Source organism: Equus quagga, chromosome 1 (genome assembly GCF_021613505.1).
Source record: "Equus quagga isolate Etosha38 chromosome 1, UCLA_HA_Equagga_1.0, whole genome shotgun sequence".
Taxonomy (NCBI): domain Eukaryota; kingdom Metazoa; phylum Chordata; class Mammalia; order Perissodactyla; family Equidae; genus Equus; species Equus quagga.
In genome coordinates this window covers 146,022,114-146,048,247 of record NC_060267.1, presented here as the reverse complement: position 1 = coordinate 146,048,247, position 26,134 = coordinate 146,022,114, and the positions used below count along the sequence as shown (strand labels likewise).

Sequence of the window (26,134 nt, the reverse complement as noted above, 5' to 3'; positions counted from 1 at the left end):
AGGAACTGCCACACTCTTTTCTAAAGTGACGGCATCATTTTATAATCCCACCAGCAATGTAGGAGGGTTCCAATTTCTCCACATCCTTACCAACACTTGTTATTGCCTCTCTTTTTGATTATAGCCATCCAAGTGGGTGTGAAGTGGTAACTTGCTGTGGTTTTGTGGAAAGATTTTTAAAATTGCTAACTTTCTGTTCGAAAGTGTTACACACTATACGTTGTATGTTAATCTTGATTCTTAAAGTAAATATTTGAGTGAATATAGGAGCAATAAATGATAATTCAAAAGAGTAAATTGTGATGCCTGAACCTAACTTTTTTAGGTATTTCACTACTGTTAGACCATATAAACAAAGGCAACTCTCAATTCATGTTTAAGATAGCCTTTATTCTTTGCCATGTTCTGATGTTCATATAAGTTTACTTGTAATTTGAAAATGATTGCAGAATTTGCAGCTTCTTTGGCTACTGAAATAACTTTTTTCTTTGCTAGAAATCCAGAAATCTTCTAGAAGATTTGGATATTTCATTTTAAGATAATAGAAATAGAAGTGATTTCTTCTGGTAATATAAATAATAATATGACTTGTAAATTAGGGAAAATGGACTTCCTACCTAATCTTGCTTTTCTGCATTGACATCTAAAGACAGAATACTGTGTATTTTTCTTTTGTCTTCTTCTGATGATAGATGCTTCTTTTCCATTATATTAACCACTCTTAATAGTTTCTGTGTATCATTTCAGAAAACTTTAACACATATGTATCCTTTTATAGTGTTTTGCTCTTTGCCTTTTTCCTCTTAGAAATTTAAGTTTTAAAGCCCTAGATGTTAAAGTGCCGTATACTTCTTTTAGATGATCTAGTTAGCTCTTATTCAGTCTGATACAGGGTCTTATTAAAGTAAATATCTCATTCTCCAAAGTAAGTGCTGTGCCAGTGTTTAGGTAGTCTTTCTCCCAGAATATTGAAAGCATGTTGCATTTTACATGAAGCAGTCTGCTCAAAGTTGCTTTTTCTTAATATAATTACTCTGCAATTCATGTAGCACTTTTTCATCCCCTGTGCCCTCTTTTGCCAACGTTTTGGTGCTATTGCTTTTTATTTGGAAAGAGGTTGAGAGAATAGAGACAAAGGGAGGAAAGAATTTAATGATAGCACATTTTTCCTCTTTTAGTGTTTACAATTCATCTCTTTCCAAGGCTGAGTATTTGTACAGGGGAACATTTAAGTCTATGGTCATACCAATGATTAAAATGTTGACAAAAACTACAATTTTAATGGAATGGGTAGAGATGCGGAGTTGGTGGGGATGATTTGTCCTCGTATGTTTTGGTAAAGATTCAAGTTACTTTAGAAGCATATAAACCTACCCTATGCCACATACCTGAGGAAACATAGCAATGTCTTTTAACAGTTTAAACGTCCAAAAATAAGATAATGGGTAAATAAGTGAACAATAGCAGCATTTATTGAGCATTGCCATGTCCAGGCACATAATCAGGAAATGAAGACTTACTCTGCTAATAGTAGTGGAGCTTAAGTTTGAATCTAAGTATGTTTTCCTTGGAGCTTCCTGAAGTTTGGTGAGTTTTGAGTTAGGCTTTGAAAGGAGGGGGTGGTAGAAAGCAGGGTGAATGGCTTGCATTGAGGCATGGAGATGGGGATAAAATAAATAATGTCTTGGGTAAGGAAAATAAGTTAACGTGTTCAGTTATCAAGTAGTACAGTATCAAGTATGTGCTGCGGTTTAGTGATCTGAGTAGTGACATTGTGAAAATGGTGTTTGAAGATTATTTTATTAATGGTAAGGGATGGATTGAGGCCCAGGCCTTTTTTTCCCCTAACACTGCACAGCACATACTCAGATTTTGATAGTTTTATATACATGTACTGTGTTATGTATTAGTTATATACACACTCATTTGTGTGCATGTGTGTATAGTTCTATGCAATTTTATTACATGTGTATCTTTGTGTAGCTATCACTAAACTGAAGATACAGAACTGTATCCTACCACAAAGTTCCCTCAGGCTACCTCTTTATAGCTGAACCCAACCCCTCGCACCACATCCCTAACAACCTCCCAGCAATCTCTAATCTGTTCTCCATCTCTATTATTTTTGTTACTTCAAGAGTGTTACGTAAATGGAGTCATAAAATATGTAATTTTTGGGGATTGGCTTTTTTTTCACTCAGCATAATGCCCTTGAGGTTCATCCAAGTAATTGTGCCTATCAGTTTGTTCATTTTTGTTACTGAGTAATATTCCTTTGTATGGATTTACCATAGTTTAACCATTCACCTGTTGAAGGATATTTGGGTAGTCCACAGTTTTTGGCTATTATGAATAAAGCTGCTATGAACATTCATATACACAGGTTTCTGTGTGAACATATGTTTTTATTTCTCTGGGATAAATACCCAAGCATACAATTGCTGAGTTATACAAATCCATTTTTAGTTTTAAAAGAAATGACCGAACAATTTTCCAGAGTGGCTGTACTACGTTTAAAATTCCCACCAGCAATGTACGAGTGATCCAGTTTCACCACATCCTCACTAACATTTGGTGTTATCACTGAAAAAGAGAATTTTTTTTAGCCATTCTGATAGGTTATTCTCCATTGAATTGTTTTCGCACCTTTGTCAAAAATCAGTGGGGCACATTTGTGTGAATCTGTTTCTGGGTTCTCTGTTCAGTTGTATGTGTGTTTATCTATCCCTCTGTCAATACCACACTGTCTTAATTACTCTAACTATATAAGACGTCTTGAAATTGGATAGTGTGAGTCCTTCAACTTTGTCTTCTTCACTGTTGTGTTGGCTATTCCTAGAATAGCCTTAAATAAACTTCAGAATGAGCTTGTCTATGTATACAAAATACTTTGCTGGAATTTTGATATAAATTGCATTAAACCTGAATATAGTCAATTTGGGGAGTGTTGACAGCTTCACTATGTTTAGTTCTCTAATCCGTGAACATGGTAAGTCTCTCCAATTATTTAGATCTTCTTTGCTTTCCTTCATCAATTTTTGTAATTTTCAGTATACAGATCCTGTTCATATTTTATTGGATTTATACCTAAATATTTCATTTTGGGGGTACAATTGTAAATGGTACATGTTTTCAAATTTTGGTTTCCACTTGTTTGTTCTTAGTACATAGAAATACAGTTGATTTATGTGTGGTGATCTTGTATCTTGCAACCTTGCTGAACTCTCCTGTTAGTTCCAAGAGCTTTTCTTGTAGATTCCTTGGGATTTCCTTTATAGACAAACATCTCGTCTACAAATAGGGACAGTTTTATTTCTTCTTTTCCAATCTGGATGCCTTTTATTTCTTTTTCTTACTTCATTGTGGTGGCTGGAACTTGCATTACTATGTTGAATAAGAGTGATGAGAAGGGACATCCTTGCCTTTTTCCCAGTCTTAAAGGGAAAGTATTCAGTCTTTCACTATTAAGTTTGATGTTAGCTATAAGTTTTTTTGTATGTTCTTTGTGAAGTTGAAGAAATTCTTCTCTATTCCTACTTTTCTGAGAGCTTTTATCATGAATGGTGTTAGATTTTTAATAAACGCTTTCCTATGTCAATTGATGTGATCATGTAATTATTTTTCTTTAATCTGTTGATACAGTATGTTACATTGATTTTTTTTTTTTATTTTTCTTTTTTTTTAGTGTTATACCAGCCTTGCGTACCTAGAATACATACTACATGGTTGTGGTGTATTATCTATTGCTGGATTTAATTTGCTAATACTTTGTTAGGGATTTTGCAGCTAAGTTCCTGAGAGATACTGGTCTGTAGTCTTCTAGTGATGTCTTTGTCTGGTTTTGGTATTGGTAATACTGGCGTCATAAAATTAATTGGGAAGTGTTCCTGCTTCTTCCATTTCTGGAAAACATTGTGTAGAATGGCTGTTAATTTTTCTTTCAATATTTGGTAAAATTCTGCAGTGAAACCATCTGTGCCTAGGGATTTTTTCGAGAACTTTTCAATTACAAATTTGGTTTCTTTAATAGTTATAGGATTATTCATGGTATCTACTTTTTCTTGGCTGAGTTTTGATAATTAGTTGTTTTCAAAGAATTGATCCATTTTTTCTAAATTGTTGAATTATGAGCTAAAGTTGTTTGTAGTGTTCCCTTATCTTTTTAAAAAAAATTGAGATAAAAGTCACATAAAATAAAATTCACCATTTTAAAAGTGTACAATTCAGTGGGTGTTTTTTAGTGTATTCACAGTGTTTTGCAACCATCACAACTATCTTACTCTGGAGCATTTTCATCACCCCAGAAAGAAATCCTATACCCATTAAGCAGTAACTTCCCATTCTCCTCTTCTCCCAGGCACTGGCAACTTCTAGTCTGTTTTCTGTCTCTAGATTTGCCTGTTCCGGATATTCCATATAACTGGAATCATACAATATGTGGTCTTTTGTGATTGGTTTATTTCACATAGCTTGTTTTCAAGGTTCATCCATGTTGTTGCATGCATCTGTACTTGTTCCTTGGCTCATGGCTCCATCACTCTTACCTCTGCTTTGTTTCATTTCCTCTGAGTCTGACCCTCCTGCCTTCCCTTTATAAAGACCCTTGTAATTACATTGGACCCAACCAGATAATGCAGGATAATCTTTCCATCCTTAATTTAATGTGATAACATGTGCAAAATCTTTTTTGCCATATAAGGTCACATTCACAGGTTTCAAGGATGAGGACGTGAACATCTTTTGGGGGCCATTATTCTACTTACCACAGGGATTTTAGATCTTTTATTATCATCCCACTGCTCCCTGAGACTGTGTTCTTTTTGTTAGTCTATTTTCTCTCTTTTGTTTTAGATTGAGTAAACTACTGATCTTGTCCTCAAGTTCACCAGATTTATCCTTTGTCATCTCTACTCTACTGCTGGGCTTATCCAGCAAATTTTTTACTTTGGAAAGTGTATGTTTCAGTTGTATAATTTCCATTTGGTGCTTTTTTTTTTCCTCCCTGAGGAAGGTTGGCCCTGAGCTAACATCTGTTGCCCGTCTTCCTCTTTTTGCTTGAGGAAGATTCGCCCTGAGCTAACATCTGTGCCAGTCTCTTTTCCTCTATTTTGTATGTGGTTCGCCACCACAGCATGGTTGCTGATGAGTGGTGTAGGTCTGAACCTGGGCCGCTGAAGTGGAGTGCGCCGAACTTAACCGCTAGGCCATGGGACTGGCCCCTTGGCAATTTTTTTTACAACTTCTGTTTCTTTCTGAGATTTTCTGTTTTTTTATTTGTTTTAAGACAATTCTTAATTGTTTGTTGAAGAATTTTTATGATGGCTGCTTTAAAATTCTTGTCAGATAATTCCAATATGTGATTCATTTTTGTCTTGGCATCAGTATGGTTGTCTTTTCTCATTCAAGTTTGTTTTTCCTGGTTCTTGGTATGATGTGTGATGTTTTAAAAAATTATATCCTGGACCTTCAGAATATTAATGCTACGAGACTCTTGATCCTATTTAAATCTTCTGTTTTAGTAGGTAGTTAGTCTATTTGGGTTTAGTGTGTAGGTCCTAGCCTACTTTTGTGAGCTGTGTAATTCCTGTGATAATTTAGTTTTCAGAGTTCTTGCAGTGTTATTCTCTTCTGTTTTATTCTTTTGGTGCAGCGGGCACTCCTGTTTGATCTCTACAGGTGTTACCTGGGCTTACTGATAGGTGTGGGTTCCCAGCTCTGCTATTCCCAAGGACAGATTGGCTGGACATTGCCCCAGGTGTGGGACAGGGACATAGTTGCCCCTGTGGTGAATCTGGCCTACTGCTGTCTGGGTGTGGGGTGGAGACCCTGCTGATGTTGATACTGACACTGTAGTGGATTGGGTCCCACACTGTCCTGGGTAGAGACTGGGGAATCTGTCTCCCCTCTAGGTCTCTGCAGAGCTTCCCCTTTGACAGTCCTTTAGCCAGAAAGCAGGATTTTCTCATTTGTTTGTTTATCTGTCTGTCTATCCCTATTTGTGGTTCTGGGTTTCAGGCTGTTCTGGTGCCCACTCATGGACATATGGGAGATAAAAGGAAACCCAGTGAACTCAACAGTGGTGCTTTCCCTCACATCCTGAGCCTCCTAGCCAGTCCACCCTCTTCTTACTACCTTTCAGAGTCATTTTATGATTATTGAATTATTTCTAGGATATTGAGTTGTTTTTAGAAGAGAGGAGCAGGGAAACGTGAGCCATAATTTAGAACTGGAACCCTAACAGGTTTTTTTTTGCACTAGTATTTATTGGTGATTCTATGAACTGGTTGAGGCTTTTGCTTTTATTGACACCCTACTTTTTAGAGTGTTTCTCTGCATCTCATGTTGAGTTTAAGAACAAGATAAGAATTATTCTTCTCTTGTTTAAATTGTGTGGGAATTAGAAATGTCATGTTTTTATGTGTCTTATTTGTTTGCTCATTTATGTATTTATCTTTAGGGAGTGGAGCAACGGCTGTGGTCCAAGCAGCGTATTGTGCCCCTAAAAAGGAGAAAGTGGCAATCAAACGGATAAACCTTGAGAAATGTCAAACTAGCATGGATGAACTCCTGGTATGCACATCTCATATTTCTTATATGGAGTGATATACTCTTGTGTATTCATATTAGAGTGGGAAATAAGTTGAAGTTTTTTATTTCTTTTTGGAAAAATGGTTTGTGATTTTTTTCATTAAGTAGTAAAGTTTATAAAAATCAAGATAAGTAGGGAGAAAAAAATTAGTTGTCCTGTCATGCTGAGATTTAACACTTGCTATATAATCTTTCAGACTGCGCATTTAAACATCTTTGTATTTTTATGATAATGTAATCATAAACTTGTTCTTTTCATTGAAAAATTTATCATAGAAGTCTTTCTGTATCTATAAATATGAATTAATATAATTTTCAATATGTATGGAGTATTCATTAAATAGGTAGACCACACTTTATTTAACCTATTCTCTGGTATTGGACAATTACTTTGTTTCCTCTTTTTTATTGTTATAAACAATGCTTGCTTACTTCTCTCTTTCTTTAAAATAGTATCATTCAATTATGATTCCTGAGTCAAATAGAATATCCTTTAAAAGGCTTTTGGCCTCCTAGGAACATGGTACCAATCTGCATTCTGACCATTTATGCAAGATAGGAGAGAGAATGACCCCCAGGGAGCATTGGCATATCCTAGCAAAGGCTAGGAAAAGGGAGAAGAAAGGGAGTCCCAGGGATCAATAGCTGTAAGAGATGTTCTGTAGCCTTAAAAGCTAGCCACACAGGGACTGTTTTCTACTTCTTTTATGCACCATGACACCCAGAGTAGTTTTAACTATGTACTAACTGCTCAGCAAGGGAAATGAGACAGTTTTTCAATTATTTAACTTTTTAAATCCTCAATTTCTTTGGCTTAAAGGAAATAATATCTGTTTTGTGTACTCATGAGGTTTTTCTTGAAGATCAAATGATACAATACTTGAAAACTGCCATACAAATATGAACTAATATTGTTATTTTATTAAGTAATTTCTCTAAAATGATGTACAGGTAGTGATAGAAAGGGCAGGAATTAAGACTGGGATGATCTGACGGTCCAGAAGTTTTTTTCCATTGTCCTAGATTGGATTTAATTTCTAGTGTAGTCTGTACTGATTTAGGAAATAATTGGAATAAAAGGAAAAGAGATAATAGAATTATATATTGAACTTTCAAGCAGATGAAACAAATGTATTTCTTCAGGAGTTGGTAATGCATGAGCAGAGGCTGAAGAAGTGGGTTCCTCGAGTGATCTTGAGCCGTCTTTGGTGAGCGAACACACACTTGGAAGGAGATGCTGATTGAAATCTTTTTTGATGATCTTGGACTTACAGATTCCAGCAGTACCTTAGAGCACCATTTGGACATTTGAACTGAAGTCATCATAAAAGACGTCTAAACTGTAAACTTGTTCTGTTAAAGAAAAACAATATTTTTAACCTATGTATTGACTGGAATTTGAGAAGTTCAATATAAATTCCTATCATTTGCCAGTTATTTTACATAATCCATAAGGATAGTGTAAATATGAATGAAAGTCTTATTATTTATTACTTCATGACTGAAGAAACTGAGGCTCAAAGTTTTAAATAACATGATAATAATAGCAAACATCTTTTCAGCACCAGGCACTTAAGTGTGCTTTAACCTCATAACTCTCTCTTTGAGATAGGCAGTAGCTCCATTTTATAGATAAGGGCAATAAGTCATGGTAAGTGATAGCCTGGATTGAAAATCAGGTCTTTCTGACTCAAGTCTATTATTGTCTACTTCATATAATAACAAAATGATTATCATCTTAGTTAAAAAATAGAAAGAACATCTATTCGCATATCTTTTGATATACTTGAAAGTAACATTTGTGTTATTACTCTAGGGCCTTACTTAGAGGAATGCAAATTTGATATAGCCTAGTAAAAGGAAAAAAATTGGTTAGATTTCCCGTAAGTTTTGCTCACATATTCCAATAAGCTTTACTTTGCAAATATAGTATTTATATATTTGGTAAGTAAATAAAGGTAGGGGAGTGACTTTTAGTAAAGCAAGTTTAAGATAATTGGTTTTTTGGGAGGCAAGCAGCTAAGATCCCACTAAACCCTGAAGAAACATCAGGAATATAAAAAATGCCTGATTTATTTGTGGTGTTCGTGGTGTCAGGACCTGAGATCTGAGTGCCAAGGGCTCTATTTCTGAGAGAGATGAAGCCCTTCAGTTTGCCTTAAAAAAATCTGTTAGATCGACATACTAAACATTTGACGTTGTGATTTTAAAATTTTGTTTCAAAACTATCTTTATTATAATGCAGAAAAGGTGCTCTGGATCTCCAGAGAGTGCTGATGTAAACTGATTACAGGTGTCTATCTTGTGTGACAGTTATTAGTGAGGAGGCAGTATATTGTTCCTTTCTCTTGTCAAAATATTTTTTTTATCTGACAACCTTTGCTAAGTGTGATGGGAAAATCAGCTGTGAAATCTTATTCCATGTATTTTCTCCGAAGATTTTACTCACAGGCTTTTCTCAAAGAAGGCACACAGTGCAGTATTTTGCGATTTTTCTCTTTAGTAGATGCTACGACCAGGTTCATTGGACAAATATCTGAGAGGGGAGCATTAAGAGTTTTAGAGTTAAGGCTCTTGCCTGCTGTACAAAGCAGAGTGTGACAAATGCCTAGGAAGGGTGTAAAGTACTGTGGAAGTAAGAGGAGGGAGAGAATTCCCAGTTACAAAGGTGGAGGCCTTGTGGAGATGTTTGTGTCCTGGACCACCAGGGCTTGGGAGACTTTGAACAGGCAGAGATGGAGACCCTGCTGGGCAGGGGTTTAAGAATCAGGAAGGAGTGACATGTATATTCATGAATATTAATATAACCGAAACGATATTTTCATAAAACAGTTCTTAATTATGTAGAATGCATTCTAATTTTCTGTTCTATTTCTTTTTGTTTGTTTTTAACACGATTCACTAAATTTGTTTCATGACCCATGTGAGTTGCATCCCGTTGCTTGAGGAACACTGGACTACACAAGAGTTATTGAGACTCTAAATTCAGGCAGTGACAGTGACAATGGAAAGGAAGATAGAGATTCCCTAGACATTTTATAGATAGAAAAATTGTTAGTACTAGAATGAGCAATCCATGAGGGCAAAGACTTGTTCACTCTATATGAATGAATGAATTAATTAATTAGCGTTACTTGGAGACTGACTGAATTGTGTGAAGTGGCGGAAAACTGCCTACGTTGGGATAATTAGAAAACTAGGGAGTAAGTGATAGAAGTTAAGATGAATGAGTTTCATGAAGCAGTGAAAAGTCATCACTAAAAATTGCTTCAGATAGGGGCTGGCCCCGTGGCCGAGTGGTTAAGTTCGCGCGCTCTGCTGCAGGCAGCCCAGTGTTTCGTTGGTTCGAATCCTGGGCGCGGACATGGCACTGCTCGTCAGACCATGCTGAGGCAGCGTCCCACATGCCACAACTAGAAGAACCCACAACGAAGAATACACAACTATGTACCGGGGGGCTTTGGGGAGAAAAAGGAAAAAATAAAATCTTTAAAAAAAAAAAATTGCTTCAGATAGCTTCATGTGGAGAACTAAAAAGTCCAAACAAAAGATCTGGTGTTAGCAGATAATAGATGACTTTAAAGAAAACACTTTCATTAGTAGGGGTGGAATCCACTTATTAAGTGTTAAGGAAGCTTCTGAGAAATTTGAGTCAGAATGAATATACCACTCTTACAAAGCACTTATATAATTACTTTTCTTTTTGAAAGGAAAAGGAAAAGAATAACTTCAATGTCAGTTAAGATGAAGGAAGGTTCCTTGTCCCCCTTTAAAGGAATAGAAGAGAAGGAAAGGAATATTTAAGGCCCTTTTAACCTTTGAATTTTAAGGTTCTCTGATAGTCTCCTGTTAGAAAACCCTTTGTAGTACCCTTTTTTCGGGATGAAGCTCAAAACCCTTAGCTTAACATTTAAGACCTTAGACAATTTGATCCCAACTCTTTGCATTAATTGTTACTCTCCCATGTGATTTCTGTCTCTCTCACATCCCCCATCTGACTAGTCACCAAGTTCTCTTGTTTATACCTCTTTAATATTATCTCTTTACTCCTCTCTTTCTTTTCATTCATATTGCCACTTATTTTTTTAAACTTCCTATTTTGAGATAGTTGTAAACTTACCAAAGGGTTACAAGAGCAGTGTAGAAGCTTCCCATAAGCTGTTCACCCAGCACCTCCTAACAGTAATGTGACCACAGTGCAGTGATTACAGCCGAGCAATTAGCTATTTATCGTTTTTCAGGCCACTATCGTCTCTCACCCAGATCATGCCAATGGCCTTAAACTGAGTCTTTGTCTCTAGTCTTGCCTTCTCTTATTTATTTTCTACATTACAGCCAGAGTGATTTTTGTGAAAAAATAAATATAGTTAAACCTTTGATGCCTTTCCGTTGCTGTTAGGATGAAGCCTAAATTCTTGAACACAGTTACGAGGTCCTTTAGGATATGATCCCGCATAATTAAACAATCGAAACTCATAGAAACCTCCTTATCTTTCCTATTTCAGTGTCAGTTCAGTAGTAAAACTTCTTATGGGAAACCTTCCCTGATTATTACTCCTTGATAATTTGCCTCTCTGATGAATCATATAGTATCTAATACTTCCTCTATCAAACTGTTTATTAATTTGTGTTGTAAGTTAGTATTTGTCTAACTTCTTCACCAGACTACAAGTTTCATGAGGCACCTACCACTGCACCTGGCACATAGTATGTGCTTGGTAAATATCTGATGAAACCATCAACTACTTACCCTAGACAGGTTTAGTCATTGTGTCCTGAAATCTGTCCTGCATATTTCATCATTTTTTTGTAATTATATATTCCTTGCACCTTGTGCTGCTGTTATATCTTCCCATCCTGCAGAACTAAACCTCGTTCCCACCTCCTCTGTGAAGACTTCCTGCCTACCTTAACTGTTCTTTCCCATGGATTCTCGTAACATTTAATATCTTTATTACTCATTTGGCACATATATGCTGCCCTGTATATACTCTCTCATATGTACATATCTTATCTCTTCGAATCCTGTATAACTATGTCAATAGGCAGGTGCTTACTTTAGTTCCTTCTTCCTTTTCCTTCATATTTACCTTGCTTTTAGTACAGAAGACCGTGCTAGTGACTTTCAAGGGGTTGCGAAAATGCATATGACAAGGTTCTTGCTGTAAAGGAATTTACATTCAAGTAACAGAAGATGAGAAAAGAAAAACTAGGGTTTATCGAGCACTACTTTGAATCAGGGATTGTGGGCAACTTTTACACAATTGATCTCACTGAACAGATACCAAGGGCATAGGGCAAGTACATGAAGAAGTAGAAGCTGTATAAAGCGCTATAGGATTTCATTCATTCAGCAAATATTTATTGAAGGTGTACTCTGTGCCAGGCACAACGATAAGTGCCAGGACTACAGTGTCTTGGCTCTCATTGAGCTTACAGTTTTGTGAGGGCTGCAGAAAAATAAATAGGCAATTACAGTATAGTATGGTAAATTCCACAATATTTAGGAATCCACTTTTAAGTACTTGCCTTCACAGAGCTCTCAGTCTAGCAGGGAGGGACAGACAAATAACTATCTGATGTACCATCCAGTACATATGTGCCATGATGTAAGGAGATATACAGGGAACTTGGAAGCCAAGAGAAGGGACACCTAACTCAAACTGGGGAGCTGGGAGGAAATGATATTTCGGCTGAGATCTAAAGGAAGGATTGGCATTTTTAGCTAGGCAAAAATGAGCAAAGTGTATTTGAGGCAAAGGGAACAATAGTGTTAAATGTTCATGGTTAGAAGCAGCGTGGCTCACTTGAAGTGACTGTGGCTGGATCAGAGGACTGGGGTATGTTGCACGTAGGGTCAACAGGAAATAGGAATGAGACTAGAGAGGTAAGCAGGGCCCTGATCACACAAGCCTTTATAAGGTGTTTTATCACACCATATCTAATTTAAAGTCGTTAACTAAGATAGTGTAAGCTTAGACTTTTGGCTCAGGTTTCTACTTTGGATTTAGTATGTGAGCTTGCCCTGTTTTCAGTATATTTCTCTTTAGCGTGAAAATTGTTAATCATTTCACAAAAATGAGATGAAACAATATTTTGAAAAAAACCCAAACCAACCAAAAACCACCCTCTGTTTATTAGTAATTATTCTCTGTGGCTCTAAAACCAGATTTCCCAAGATGGTTCTTCAAGGGCACCTTGAAGTAAAAATGTGTGTCACACTGGAGGCCTGTGTGGTGCTGTGCCAGAGTGTGATAAATAGTGCATGTTTCTGGTTTCAAAGATTCCTAGTGTAATGAGTGAAAGGAGCAGAGTCAGAATGGACTGAAGGAAACTAAGTGGTTTTTTGGTTTAACCATTCTTGAAGAGATCAGAGCCATGGAGATCCCAGAAGGGTTGTGATATAGCCTTGGGATTTCCAAATCTGGATTCACTAATTTGTAGTGTTGTTTTAGGCTTACATATAATGAATTATTATGTTTTGTCTTCTTTGTAGAAAGAAATTCAAGCCATGAGTCAGTGCCATCATCCTAATATTGTGTCTTACTACACATCTTTTGTGGTAAAAGATGAGCTGTGGCTAGTCATGAAGCTGCTAAGTGGAGGTGAGTAGAGTACAATGAAATGTTAACTTCCATAGGCTGGAAAGTTAATAAAAATGTTCTTTTCTATCCTGGTTTGGTTTTCATGGACATCTGCATTTAAGGAGGTACTAAGAATATAGTATTTCCTACTGATGCTGGTGTAAGAACTGAGATGGGGCCAGCCCGGTGGCGCAGTGGTTAAGTTCACATGTTCCACTTCGGTGGCCCGGGGTTCGCCGGTTCGGATCCTGGGTATGGACATGGCACCGATTGGCACGCCATGCTGTGGTAGGCATCCCACATACAAAGGAGAGGAAGATGGGCACGGATGTTAGCTCAGGGCTAGTCTTCCTCAGCAAAAAGAGGAGGGTTGGCAGCAGCTAATCTTCCTAAAAAAAAAAAGAACTGAGACAGGTTTCACACATTGCATTTGGTCGTCGTGCCTCTTAACTCTCTCAATCTAGGATGGTTCCCTCCCACTTCCTCTCTTCCGTGACCTAAACTTCTTGGAGGGTCTGGTCTGAAGGGTCTGATAATAACTGTCTTGTAGAATGTCCCACATTCTTCTGGATTTGTCTGGTTATTTCATCCTGGTGATGTTTAACTTGATTTATATTCCTCTATTTCTTGCAAATTGAAAATTAGACTGAAAAGTGCGATTAAAGTATTTTTAAACAGAATATTTTGTAGGTGATGCTGTGTACTTCATATTGTATCACATATCAGGAAGTGTTTGCTATCTGGTTGTATCTTTAATGGTAATTTAAGTTTGATTGCTTAAGATTATGATGGCCAGGCCGCTTCATGGAAAAGGTAACTTTTTTTCCCTTGGCAGCTAGCAGGTAATCTGTAAGATAATACTTTGGCACTGTGAGTATTTGGTTTCTGTAAGTCTTTTGTCTAATGATTTTAGCATCCATTAGCAATCTTTGTTTGAATCAATTATTTTATCCAGGGGTTACAGAATGGTGATTTTTCTTATTGCATCCTTTCTTTTACATTTACAAACTGGCATTCTTCTGTGTAAAGGAACTTTACCTTATTAACTGGGGCTCTTTGATTAATCTGTACTGTAATTCTTATGGAAAAGGCAGGATAAATAATTGATTCTTCTTTTTAAGGACCAATTTTCAGAGTAAAGAATTAGTTTAATAATCACCTCCAGTGGTAGAAAATCAGAGGGTTTTTGTTTTTTTTTCTTTTACCCATTGGTTAAGGCTTTCATTTTTTTTAGTATCATTATGTAGTCTCAAGGATTTTTGTATATTCTATATATTTCAGTCAATTATACTCTATTCTTCGGATGCTCAGGTTGTCCAACATTTTGTTAGTGGGAGTCCCTTCAAGCTTACTCTTGTGTCCTTTTCACGTGAATCCATCAATCATTGATAATGTCCTTGTTTTTCTGTTCAAGATTTCCTAGGTTCACATTTATATTGCTTCTCTCAGACCCAGAATCAGCCAATATTCTTTTTTATGGGGAATGGTATTTAGAAAGCATAACTTGAATGCTTGGGCTGCTCATTGCTACTACTTTGTCACTGCTTCTAGTTGAAAGATCTTGGAAATATAGCATATTAAAAATAAATCATGATTTGACACTAATACTCTCAATTCATATTTAACATTACAGACCTTTAAAACTTTAAAATTATACTTGAATCTCTTTTCTCTTCACAGAAAATCTCGGTCCTCAATATTAGCATAATTAATTATGTGCTTTATCCTGCAATATGTGTACAATTATTTCTGCTTTAGTCGTTAGAATAAAATGTAAGTATTGCTGATTGCAAATGGTGGACCCTTGGCATGTGTAGATTGAACATTTTGTTATGGTTACCTGAAGACCCATGCCGTGTAGTAAATTAGACATTTTGCCAAGGCGTGGATTTGAATCATGTGGCAAGATTGAGACGACTAATGAGTGATGGAGCCACCTGACTTTCCCATCACAATGCTGCTTGGTTTTTGTTTGTGTGTGTATTTTGTATAGGAGCGTAATTTTCATTTTAGAATGTAGGGTTACAGAAAAGAGAATCCATGTTCTTTTGCAATTTTAGTACCCTACCTCATTGAACACCTTACTTCCCCAGAGAGGCTGTAAAGGAAAGAGCATAGGCCTTAGAATTAAATTCCAGCTTTTTTACTTAGCAGTTGTATTTTATTGGACAAACTATTTCAGCTCCTTGAACCTGTTGACTTGTCTGTTAAATAGAGATAGCTTTCTGTATTTCAGGGTATTGAGGAGTCGTCTACGAGGTAGTATAAGTAGAGCATCCACCACTGTGCTCACATGTAGGAGGGGGACAAGAAATTTTAGTCATTAATAATAATAATCCCTTGTTATTTGATGCCTTTCAGTGTAGCCAGAATCACCTTTTTGTTTCAATCCCATTAGTGACACACTGGAGAAACTGGATTGCTTTGTTAAAGGCCCTGTTCATATGATGGTTGGAAGCCTTGCTAACACCAACTACCTTTCAAGATGGTGGTCAAGCATGGTTCCTTCAATATGGACAGATATGGGAATATTAGGTAATACTGTATCTTTCATTATTGATCACTTATAGCATAATTTTCTTTATTTGTAATTTAGAAAAATGTGTACTACAAAGTTTTTAATGCTTTGCTAAAAAGTCCTCTGATGACTAGGAATAAATCCTCTGCTTAATTTTCTCATCCATACCTGAATGCCAGCCCATCCTTTCTGCTACTCCTAAGTAGAATGACTTTTTTTTTTTTAAAGAACTCAGTGGGTATATGTCGTGATCACAGAAGGGGCAGAACATGTAGCTGGCTGGGATGTCTTTTAAATGTGCTATTGTGTCCTTCCTGGTCTTAAGTTTCCTGAGGCAGTGCCCAATTTTTCCAGCCTAGCATTAAGCAGATTTCCTGGAGAATAATTTCCAGACATGTTCCAGGCAGTAATTCTTTTCATAATTACTTATATTTTTTTTTTGGTGAGGAAGATTGGCTCTGAGCTAACATCTGTTGCCATTCTCCTCTTTTTGCTTGAGGAGGATTCACACTGAGCTAACATCTGTGCCAGTCTTCCTCTATTTTGTATGTGGGATGCCACCACATCGTGGCTTGGTGAGCAGTGTGTAGGTCCATACCTGAGATCTGAACCTGTGAACCCCAGGCCGCTGAAGCGGAGCACACAAACTTAATTAACCACTATACCACAGGGCCAGCCTCCATAATTACTTACATTTTTATGAGTCAACATAATCTTACATCTAAACCTTGTAAAATATTTAAAATTTTGCATCGTATTTAAGGAAAATGAAATTTTGCTTTTATACTTGTAAAGTGAATATGCATTTAAACTGAAGAGATACATTAAGCAATATTTAGGAAACAAAAAGTAGAACTAAGTACAACTTTGAATTTTTTTAAAATAGGAGGAAACTCTGTCAAGATAGCTCAGTTAAAATGCCATTCATCAAATACTTATTGATCACCAATACATTGGCAAATCAAACTGTTGGTTTCTTGTTCTTATAGCTAATAAGGAAAAGTTACACTTGAATAATTGTGTGTCGAGTGCCATGAAGAAGTATCAGGTGCCATGGGGACAAGTACCAGGAGAACCTAACCTCATTGAGGGAGAATGGATATGGTGGAGTTAACAAAGACTTCCCTCAGGAGGTGATGTTCAGCTGAGACCTAAAGAATAGATAATAATTACCCAGGTGAAGTGGGATGTGGATGGGAGAAGTGATCCAGGTGGAGGGGATGCCGTGCAGAGAAGGGTCTGGAGGCAGGAGGGAAGTGTTGTGTGTCTTGGGAACTGATGGGGGATCACAGCTGAAACAGAGAGAGAGAGAGAGGAGAGGACCATTGTAATCAGGGTCTGCTGTTGAATAATTAAAAAATATAAGTAACCGCAGTTAACAGAAATATGTATAGGCTGCCTTCTTTCACATCAACATTTTTAGCCAAAATATTTAAAACAAAAGCCTTTTTTTTGAAAGGAAGATTAGCCCTGAGCTAACATCTGCCACCAACCCTCCTCTTTTTGCTGAGGACGATTGGCCCTGAGCTAACATCCATGCCCATATTCCTCTATTTTATATATGGGACGCCTGCCACAGCATGGCTTGATAAGCGGTCCATAGGTCTGTGCCTGTCATCCGAACTGGCAAACTTTGAGCCGCCAAAGTGGATGGGTGAACTTAACCACTAGGCCACTGGGCTGGCCCCAGCAAAAGCATGTATATATATGTTTTTTTTTCCAAGTAATTTTATTGAGAACATGATGGTTTATAACATTGTATAACTACAGGTAGACATTATTGCTTATCAGTTTCTGAATACACTTCATCGTGCCCACCCCTAGTAATCTAATTTTTATCCATCACGATACATATGTACCTCGTTATCCCTTTTGCTGACCCCCAGCCCCCTTCCCCTCTGGTAACTGCTGATCTGTTCTCTTTATCCATGTATTTGTTATCTTCCACATATGAGTGAAATCATGCAGTATTTGTTTTTCTCTGTCTGGCTTATTTCGCTTAACATCATACCCTCAGGGTCAATCCATGTTGTTGCAAATGGGATGATTTTGTCTTTCTTTATGGCTGAGTAGTATTCCATTCTATATATATGTGTGTGTGTATATATACATATACACCACATCTGCTTTGTCCATTCATCTGTAGAAGGGCACTTGGGCTGCTTCCACATCTTGGCTATTGTGAATAATGCTACAGTGAGCATAGGGATGCATAAATCTCTTTGGATCATTGATTTCAAATTCTTTGGATAAATACTCAGTAGTGGGATAGCTGGCTTGTATGGTAGTTCTATTTTTAATTTTTTAAGAAATCTCCATACTGTTTTCCATAGTGGCTGCTCCAGTTTGCATTCCCACCAGCAGTGTATGAGCATTACCTTTTCTCCATATCCTCTCAAACATTTGTAGTTTTTTGTCTTGCTAATTATAGCCATTCTGACAGGTGTAAGGTGATATATCATTATAGTTTTGATTTGCATTGCCCTAATAATTAGTGTTGTTGAACATGGTTTCATGTGTCTGTTGGCCATCTGTATATCTTCTTTGGAAAAATGTTCATATCCTCTGCCTATTTTTGATCAGGTTGTTTTTCTGTTGTTGTTAAGTTGTATGAGTTCTTTATGTATTTTGGAGATCAACTCCTTGTCTGATAAATGATCTGCAAATATTTTTTCCCAGTTGGTGGATTGTCTTTTCATTTTGTTCATCGTTTTCTTTGCTTTGCAGAAGCTTTTTAGTCTGATGTAATCCCATTTGTTAACTTTTTCTTTTGTTTCCCTTGGCCGAGTAGATGTGGTATTCAAAAAGGTGTTGCTAAGACCAATGTCAGAGAGTGTGCTGCCTATATTTTATTCTAGCAGTTTTATGGTTTCGGGTCTTACATTCAAATCTTTAATCCATTTTGAGTTAATTTTTGTGTATGGTGCAAGATAGTGGTCTACTTTCATTCTTTTGCATGTGGCTGTCCAGTTTTCCCAACACTGTTTATTGAAGAGACTTTCCCTTCTGCATTGTATGTTCTTGGCTCCTTTGTTGAAGATTAACTGTTCATAGATGTGTAGTTTAAAAGCATATTTTTGATTTAGCAACATTGTACTGATGTAGAGTTTAATAAGCTAATTAAATTGTAAAATTAATTGTCCCTGTCATTCTTAAACCCATCAAGCAGCTGGACATCAAGGTTAAAATAAGTTTGTTTGTCAATATTATAATTACTTCATAGTAGTTCCTTATAACTGTAATATTCTTATTTTTGCTGATTAAAACTCTGATGTTGAATGTTGGTATTTATTAATATAGGAAGTCAATATTTAGAAATTAGAAGCACTTTTGATCTAAATAGCTTTTTCTATAATTTGTTAGCACCATAATGCAATATAAGATTTTTAGAAATTGAAGTAATTAAGAAAGCTTCTGAAAGGAAAAGAGAAAGACCTGTGGAACTTAAAGGAATGAATTGTAGAAATGCAGAAATCTAAATTAAATTTTCTGTCTTAGTGAATTGTTTTGTTGTTTAGGGATGCTCTCAACTTTGTCATCTTCTAAGAGAAAAAACATGGGGACTTCCCTGATCCTAAGCAGGAGTCAGGGAAAATACTTGGTATTAATAGTGACCGGCTTTGGATGTTCAAGCTACAGGGGAGGCTATGTCTGTTGCCCTGAAATGGAATACTCAGACCAAGCAAATTTTGGCCCCTTTGAAACTTCTGTGGCTTAGATGACAGAAACAACACCCAGTGGCTAAAGAGTAGCTAAAACTTCTTGGTAGAAATACTAGTAACTAAAATGAGTGAGTTAATTTTGGACTCAGAATGTGTGTTTGTAAAAGTAAACTGAGGACCTAAATGCCCAGAAACTGATGATTGGATAAAGAAGATATGGTATATATACACAATGGAATACTACTCAGCCATAAAAAAGGACAAAATTGGTCCATTCGCAGCAACATGGATGGACCTCGAGGGTATTATGTTAAGCGAAATAAGCCAGACAGAAAAAGATGAACTCTATATGACTCCACTCATAGGTGGAAGTTAACATACTGACAAGGAGAACTGATCGGTGGTTACCAGGGAAAAGGTGGGGTGGGGGGAGGGCACAAAGGGGGAAGTGGTATACCCACAACATGACTAACAATAATGTACAACTGAAATCTCACAAGGCTGTAATGTATCATAATCTTAATTAAAAAAAAACAGCAAGAATAACCCAAAAGTCTGGTGATAAAAGAGATACAAATAAATAAAACAGAACAAAATGTAAAAAACAGAAAAAAAAAAAAGTAAAATGAGGAATGTGTTGAGTAACTAATTTGATTGGATTATAATTATCAGATTTAACAAGCATCTTAAACTAGCTTATGTTTCATCACTTTTTGAATATTATTTTAATATTTAATAATAATTTTCTTGGACAGCTAAAGTTTTGCATTGCTTTTTTTTTTTTTTTTTTTTTTTTGGTGGGGAAGATTGTCCTTGAGCTAACATCTGTTGCCAATCCTCCTCTTTTTTTTTTTTTTTTTTAAGATTTTATTTTTTCCTTTTTCTCCCCAAAGCCCCCCGGTACATAGTTGTGTATTCTTCGTTGTGGGTTCCTCTAGTTGTGGCATGTGGGACGCTGCCTCAGCGTGGTCTGACGAGCAGTGCCATGTCCGCGCCCAGGATTCGAACCGTCGAAACACTGGGCCACCTGCAGCGGAGCGCACGAACTTAACCACTCGGCCACGGGGCCAGCCCCGCCAATCCTCCTCTTTTTGCTTGAAGAAGATTATCCCTGAGCTAACATCTATGTCAGTCTTCCTCTGTTTTGGCTTGGTGAGTGGTGTGTAGGTCTGCACCCAGGATCTGAACCCGTGAACCCCAGGCCGCAGAAGCAGAGTGCACAAACTTAACCACTATGCCACCGGGTCGGCCCCTTGCATTGCTTTTTAAATGTTCTGTGCTGTAGGCTATGAAGGCAGATGTGAGATGGTTTGTGGAATGGATGATCTACATTTTAACTTTCTGCTTTGTTACAAAATTTGTACCAAATCCCTTTTGTTTTCCATTATTTAATTTACTTGCTTTTACTCTGAGAAATGCTTGGATTTCAATGGAAAAGCATTCAAGTAGCCTGGGTTGTTAAAAATGCAACTTCTTGGCCTGCCTCAGATCTCTTAAATGACAGTCTGTAAAGTCTGGGAATCTACGTTTTTAACTAGTTTGCCAAGTAATTCCTTCATGTATTAAAGTTTGAGAATGGATTACCTCTGTAGAATATTTCTTCCAGGTTGTGCTGAGGAATACTGCTGTATATACTGCTGCAGCCTGCCTTCATTCTTCTACTTTTCTTTAGGTATTAATTTGAATCATCCAGTGATAATCTCCAGTTTTCTTTTGCTTAGCATATTTTACCTTCACCTTTCTCTTAGTTGATATGAAGAATTCTGTGTAATTTTGATATTTGAAGAGGGAGGCTTGTGAGCACTACCATCGTGTTAGATGCTCCAAGATGCTGAGGAAGTCATATGGAAAAGAAGGGGGACCTTCCACGACCAGTATTTGTCAGTTAAGGATGAAGGTCTTAGTGGCGTGATCATCCCTCCAGTTATACAAATTATGTTGTTGGGAGACTGAACCTGAAAAGAGGTTGTCGTTCCAGGAAAGGTGGGGCTTCATGTGGATCCTTGTGAAGAATGTCTGTTCTGGACGTAGCCTTGGGATGTGCATTGCTTTAATTTCCCCGTTGATTGTTGGTTGATGTGAAATCAATAAAAATCTTCTAAGATTTTGAATAGGAGTTCTTGCTTTAAACTCTTTTAAAAATACAGATCTAATAACCTTTTCCGTGCACTAGGGTCTTTGTTGCTCCATTTGTTTGATCCACTAGACTGGAGATTCCCTGAAAGTCAGCAATCGTGCCATGTATATAGCTTGACATATTCTGTGGCACCCAGTTCTAGATCTTGCATATATGGCTTAATTGTTGAATGAATAAATCATGTTAATTTTTAATTCCTGGTAGGAATTTCTCCCATTGCATTCCTTATTTTAGATATTCTTTACATTACAAACATGTAACTCAGTTGGTGTTTATACAAATGTCTTCTTACTAACCAGTTGTTATGTGGCGTAGATTTCTCAGAATAATCAAATATATGGCTTGTTGGTATAGTCACTTTGCTTTGGGAATTAATGTGTGATTGATTAAACTAAGCAGAACCAAACTTCTCCCTTAGGACTTCCCCTTTGTAGATCATAGTCTTGTGAATCCCAGCAATAAAGAAGGGAAAGTGTTATAAGGTATTAGGAAAAGTTACCTAGAATCTGGAGTCTCCCTGGTTCTTTGTTTACTCTACAGAGAGTAAACTGCCTGTCTCCTGCTGGAGGTAGGGAGTGGTAGTGGCCAGAGAGGGGAGGAGGGATCTGGGAATCCTATTCTCCCTTATCTGAACTTCTCAACCGGTTTTCCTGTTTTCATCCCTTTCCTTCAGTCCCCCTCTCTTCCCCTTATGTGGTCCTTGGTATAAGTGTTCTGAGCCTTTCTGGAACTCTAGGTAGGGATCCACTTTTTCCTGATAGGTATACCTCCCCTACAGGCATTTAAAGGGCGTTGAACTCCTTAGTCAGTTACTTTTTCTTTTTCTGCTTTTTCATTCTTCCAAAAAATTATGGCCATCTCTCTTCTGTTATCTTTCTTGTTTTCTTCTTTATTCTGGGTTTATGAAGTTTATCAAGTTGGTGGATTTCAAGTGGGAGCTAAAGTAAATGTGTGTTCAATCCTCCCATGTTTTTGAGGATTCCATCTAGACCACTTCTTTCCATCTATTTGGAAGTACATGTTTTCTTTTTACATGTGTGAAATAAAAAGCACCCACTTGGACAAGTTTTTGACAGAAGTGTGTGTTTGTTTTAATTTTAGTTTTAATCATTGAAGTCTTGTGCCAGGAAATGGACATCCAGTCTTTTTAGTGCAGTTTGTGTTATGTTGCAGACTTCTTGGCACAATTTCTAATATTGGAGATTGCTTTATTTTGGTTCTGTGATCTCTGTGGACCATTGTACTCCCAGAAATCTTATGAATCTTTAGCAAACTTTTTTTTATTATTTTCATCAGTTACGGTAGTCAGCATTCTGTGATTTTAATTACTATAGAGGTGTCTTTTCCCTCCCTCTTCCTAATTTTTAGTAGGAGCTTTATTTCCCATCCTTGGAAGAATGGGATTGATAATACATCTGTGCTGCTATTAAAGAGAACTGTATTTTTATTCTTTTCATATTTTTCTTTGCCTTACCTATTTTATTTCTATTATTTATTAACCTGAAACATAATATTAACCCTAAAGTTAGTTTGCATACACATGTGATCTTTATTTTCCAAGTATTTCTTCTGTAATTTGACCTGCATTTCAATTGTATTTTTATGTCTTTATTCATACAGTATTGCATACTCTAATCTGGTGTTGGAAGCCTAAATTTGTTTGTGATATCTTATATACTAAAGTGTTGTTGATGGACATGGTTTACCTAGGGATTCTTCAGAGGTGGTTAAATCCTCGATGACCTTTGCCAAATTCTCTTTAGGAGTCTAAGGGAGATTGCTGGTGTTACACTTCTATTTGGGTATTAGCAGGCTGCTTTCTGTTTTAGATTGAAGTTAAGAATAAATTATTGATTTTAAACTTTGGTATTTCCTTATATTTGCTATTTTTCCTTTCTTTCCTAGACAATTAAGTTAATGAAAAGATTTGCATGTGTTTTGATTTCAAAATGGCTCTGAATTATATTGAGTGAGCTAAAAATTTATGGAAAATTATGTCTTCTGTTTTCAGGTTCTGTTCTGGATATTATTAAGCACATTGTGGCAAAGGGAGAACACAAAAGTGGAGTCCTAGATGAACCTACCATTGCAACAATACTCAGAGAAGTGCTGGAAGGATTGGAATACTTACATAAAAATGGACAGATTCACAGGTACGTAAAAGACAAACTCTTCTCTTTCGGATAAGTGCTGTATCATTTCATTGAGGTCATTCCCCATTCTTTTGCAGAATTTATCATAATCTCTGATTATGGTTCTTCGTATTACTAGTTTCAGTACATTATGGTTAGGGTTTTAATTACACAGCTAGTAAGTATTTAAAGAGCAACAAATACTTTAATCAAATTGGAAAATACAAAAACAGGAGAAATTCCCAATTTCCTACCAGAAGGCAATCACTGAAAACATTTTGGAATATTCCTTTCCAGTTTCTTTTATGTGCTTAAAAATATTTGAAACAAAACTGTATATATACTTTTGTCTATTGCTTTTTTTTGTTTCTTTTGAGTATTTTCTCAAGTTATTGAAAGCTCTTTGTAAAATAGCTTCTTTTATTAAAGCTTCTTAAAAAAATAAAATAACCTTTAAAAAGTTATGTAGGAGCTGGCCTGGTGGTGTAGTGGTTAAGTTCGCATGCTCCGCTTTGGCAGCAGGTTTGGATCTCAGGTGTGGACCTAGTGCCATTCATCAAGCCATGCTGTGGCAGCACATAAAATAGAGGAAGACTGGCACAGACGTTAGCTCAGCAACAGTCTTCCTCAAGCCAAAAGAGAAAGATTGGCAACAGATGTTAGCTCAGGACCAGTCTGCCTCCCACACATACACAAAAAACTGTGTAACATTTCATGGTTCAAGTATTTCCAGCTATCTGTATTCAGTCCCTGAGTGCAGATAACCAGAATTCAAATGGTGATGGATTCTGTGTTAATACAGATCTGTTTAGTCCCTGGATTTGGCGTGCTTTCATTTGAGGGTATCTTTATTTCCCCTTCATTCCTGAAGGATAGTTTCCCTGGATATAAGAATTTGTAGTTGACAGTTCTTTTCTTTCAGTGCTTGAAAAATGCTGTGCTACTTAATTCTGGCCTGTACGGTTTCAGATGAGAAATCATTTGAATTAGTGTTCTATAGATAATATGTTGTTTTTCTCTGGCTACTTTCAAGATTTTTTATTTGTCTCTGTTTTTCAGAAGTTTAATTATGGTATGTCTGGGTGTGGATTTCTTCAAGTATATTCTTTTTGGGGTTCCCAAACTTCTTGAATCTGTAGGTTTTTGTCTTTCACCAAATTTGGGAAGTTTTCAGCCATTATTTCTTGGTACTTTTCAACCCGTTTTTCCCCTCTTTTTCTGGAACTCTGATGACACAAATGTTAGATCTTTTATTGTCGTATCATGGTCCCTGAGGCTCAGTTCATTTTTTTTCCAGCCTATTTTTTCTCTGCTCAGATTGAGTAAATTGTATTGATTTGTTCTCAAGTTCACTGATTCCGTTCTCTGTCCTGTCCCTTCTACTACAGAACCCGTTCACTGAGTTGTTTTTTTTCCTGAGGAAGATTAGCCCTGGGCTAACATCTGCTGCCAATCCTCCTCTTTTTGCTGAGGAGGATTGGACCTACTAACATCTCTGCCCAGCTTCCTCTATTTTATATGTGAGATGCCTGCCACAACATGGCTTGATAAGCAGTGTGTAGGTCCGTGCCTGGGATCCAAACCGGCAAACCCTGGGCCGCCGAAGCGGAGTGTGCAAGCTTAACTGCTGGGCCACCTGGCTGGCCCCCCATTCACTGAGTTTTTAATTTCAGTTATTGTAATTTTTCAGTTCTGTAATTTTCATTTGGTTCTTTTTTATGGGTTTTATTTCTTTGCCGAGATTTCCTTTTTTTCATTTATTTTGAGAATTCTAGATTGCAGGTTGAATAATTTTTATGATGGCTGCTTTAAAATTCTTGTCAGATAATTCCAACATCTGATCTCAGTTAAATGTTTCTTCTGATTAAAGTTTTTCCTGGTTCTTGGTTTGATGAGTGATTTTTTTCTTGTATCCTGGATGTTTTGGATATTATGTTAGGAGATCTCAATCCTATTTAAATAATATACTTTAGCAGGCAACTGCCCTGCTTAAGTTTAGAGTATAGGTCCTGGCCTACTTTTCTGGGCTGTATTTCCAGTGGCAATTTGTTTTTTAGACCCTTTGCAGTGCTGTTGTGGTTTGTTTTGTTCATGTAGCACTGCTGGGGCTCTCTCCTCAATCTCTGAATCCACCCATGGACAGAGTCCACTTGCCTGGTGCTGCTAGGTGGAAGGTGAGAGACAGATGCTGTGTCCATGGGTTTGTGAACACTTCCTTAGACCCACCCTGTGAATCAGCCCACTTAGTGAGAGTGGGGCTCCCATTCATTTTCTGTTTTTATTGCCTGTGGGGATGGAAGGCAGTTTTCTGGGCCACCTTTTGCTGCTGGGTGGGGAGTTGGGAGACACTGGGCCTGGGTTGTGTCTTCCCACTTTGTGGAGGGCCAGGAAGTACTGGGCTTCTGTTGCCCTCTTCTGCTGGGTGGAAGACTGGGAGATGCCAGTTAGGCCTGCTGGTGCTGCTGGTGTGGGTAGTGTGGGCCTGCCTGCTTCAATGGATGTGGTGTGAGGGA

General features: G+C 37.1%; 1 protein-coding gene across 2 annotated transcripts in view; it reads left to right on the top strand.

Moving 5' to 3' along the window:
• Window positions 1-26,134, top strand: part of OXSR1 (oxidative stress responsive kinase 1) — a 90,225-nt gene that overhangs the window by 11,535 nt on the left and 52,556 nt on the right. For both annotated transcript variants that reach the window (XM_046669384.1, XM_046669375.1), the window contains exons 2-4: window positions 6,458-6,570; window positions 13,085-13,193; window positions 23,501-23,642. In XM_046669384.1, coding sequence (XP_046525340.1) covers window positions 6,458-6,570; window positions 13,085-13,193; window positions 23,501-23,642 — 364 coding nt within the window. The remainder of the gene's footprint in view (window positions 1-6,457; window positions 6,571-13,084; window positions 13,194-23,500; window positions 23,643-26,134) is intronic.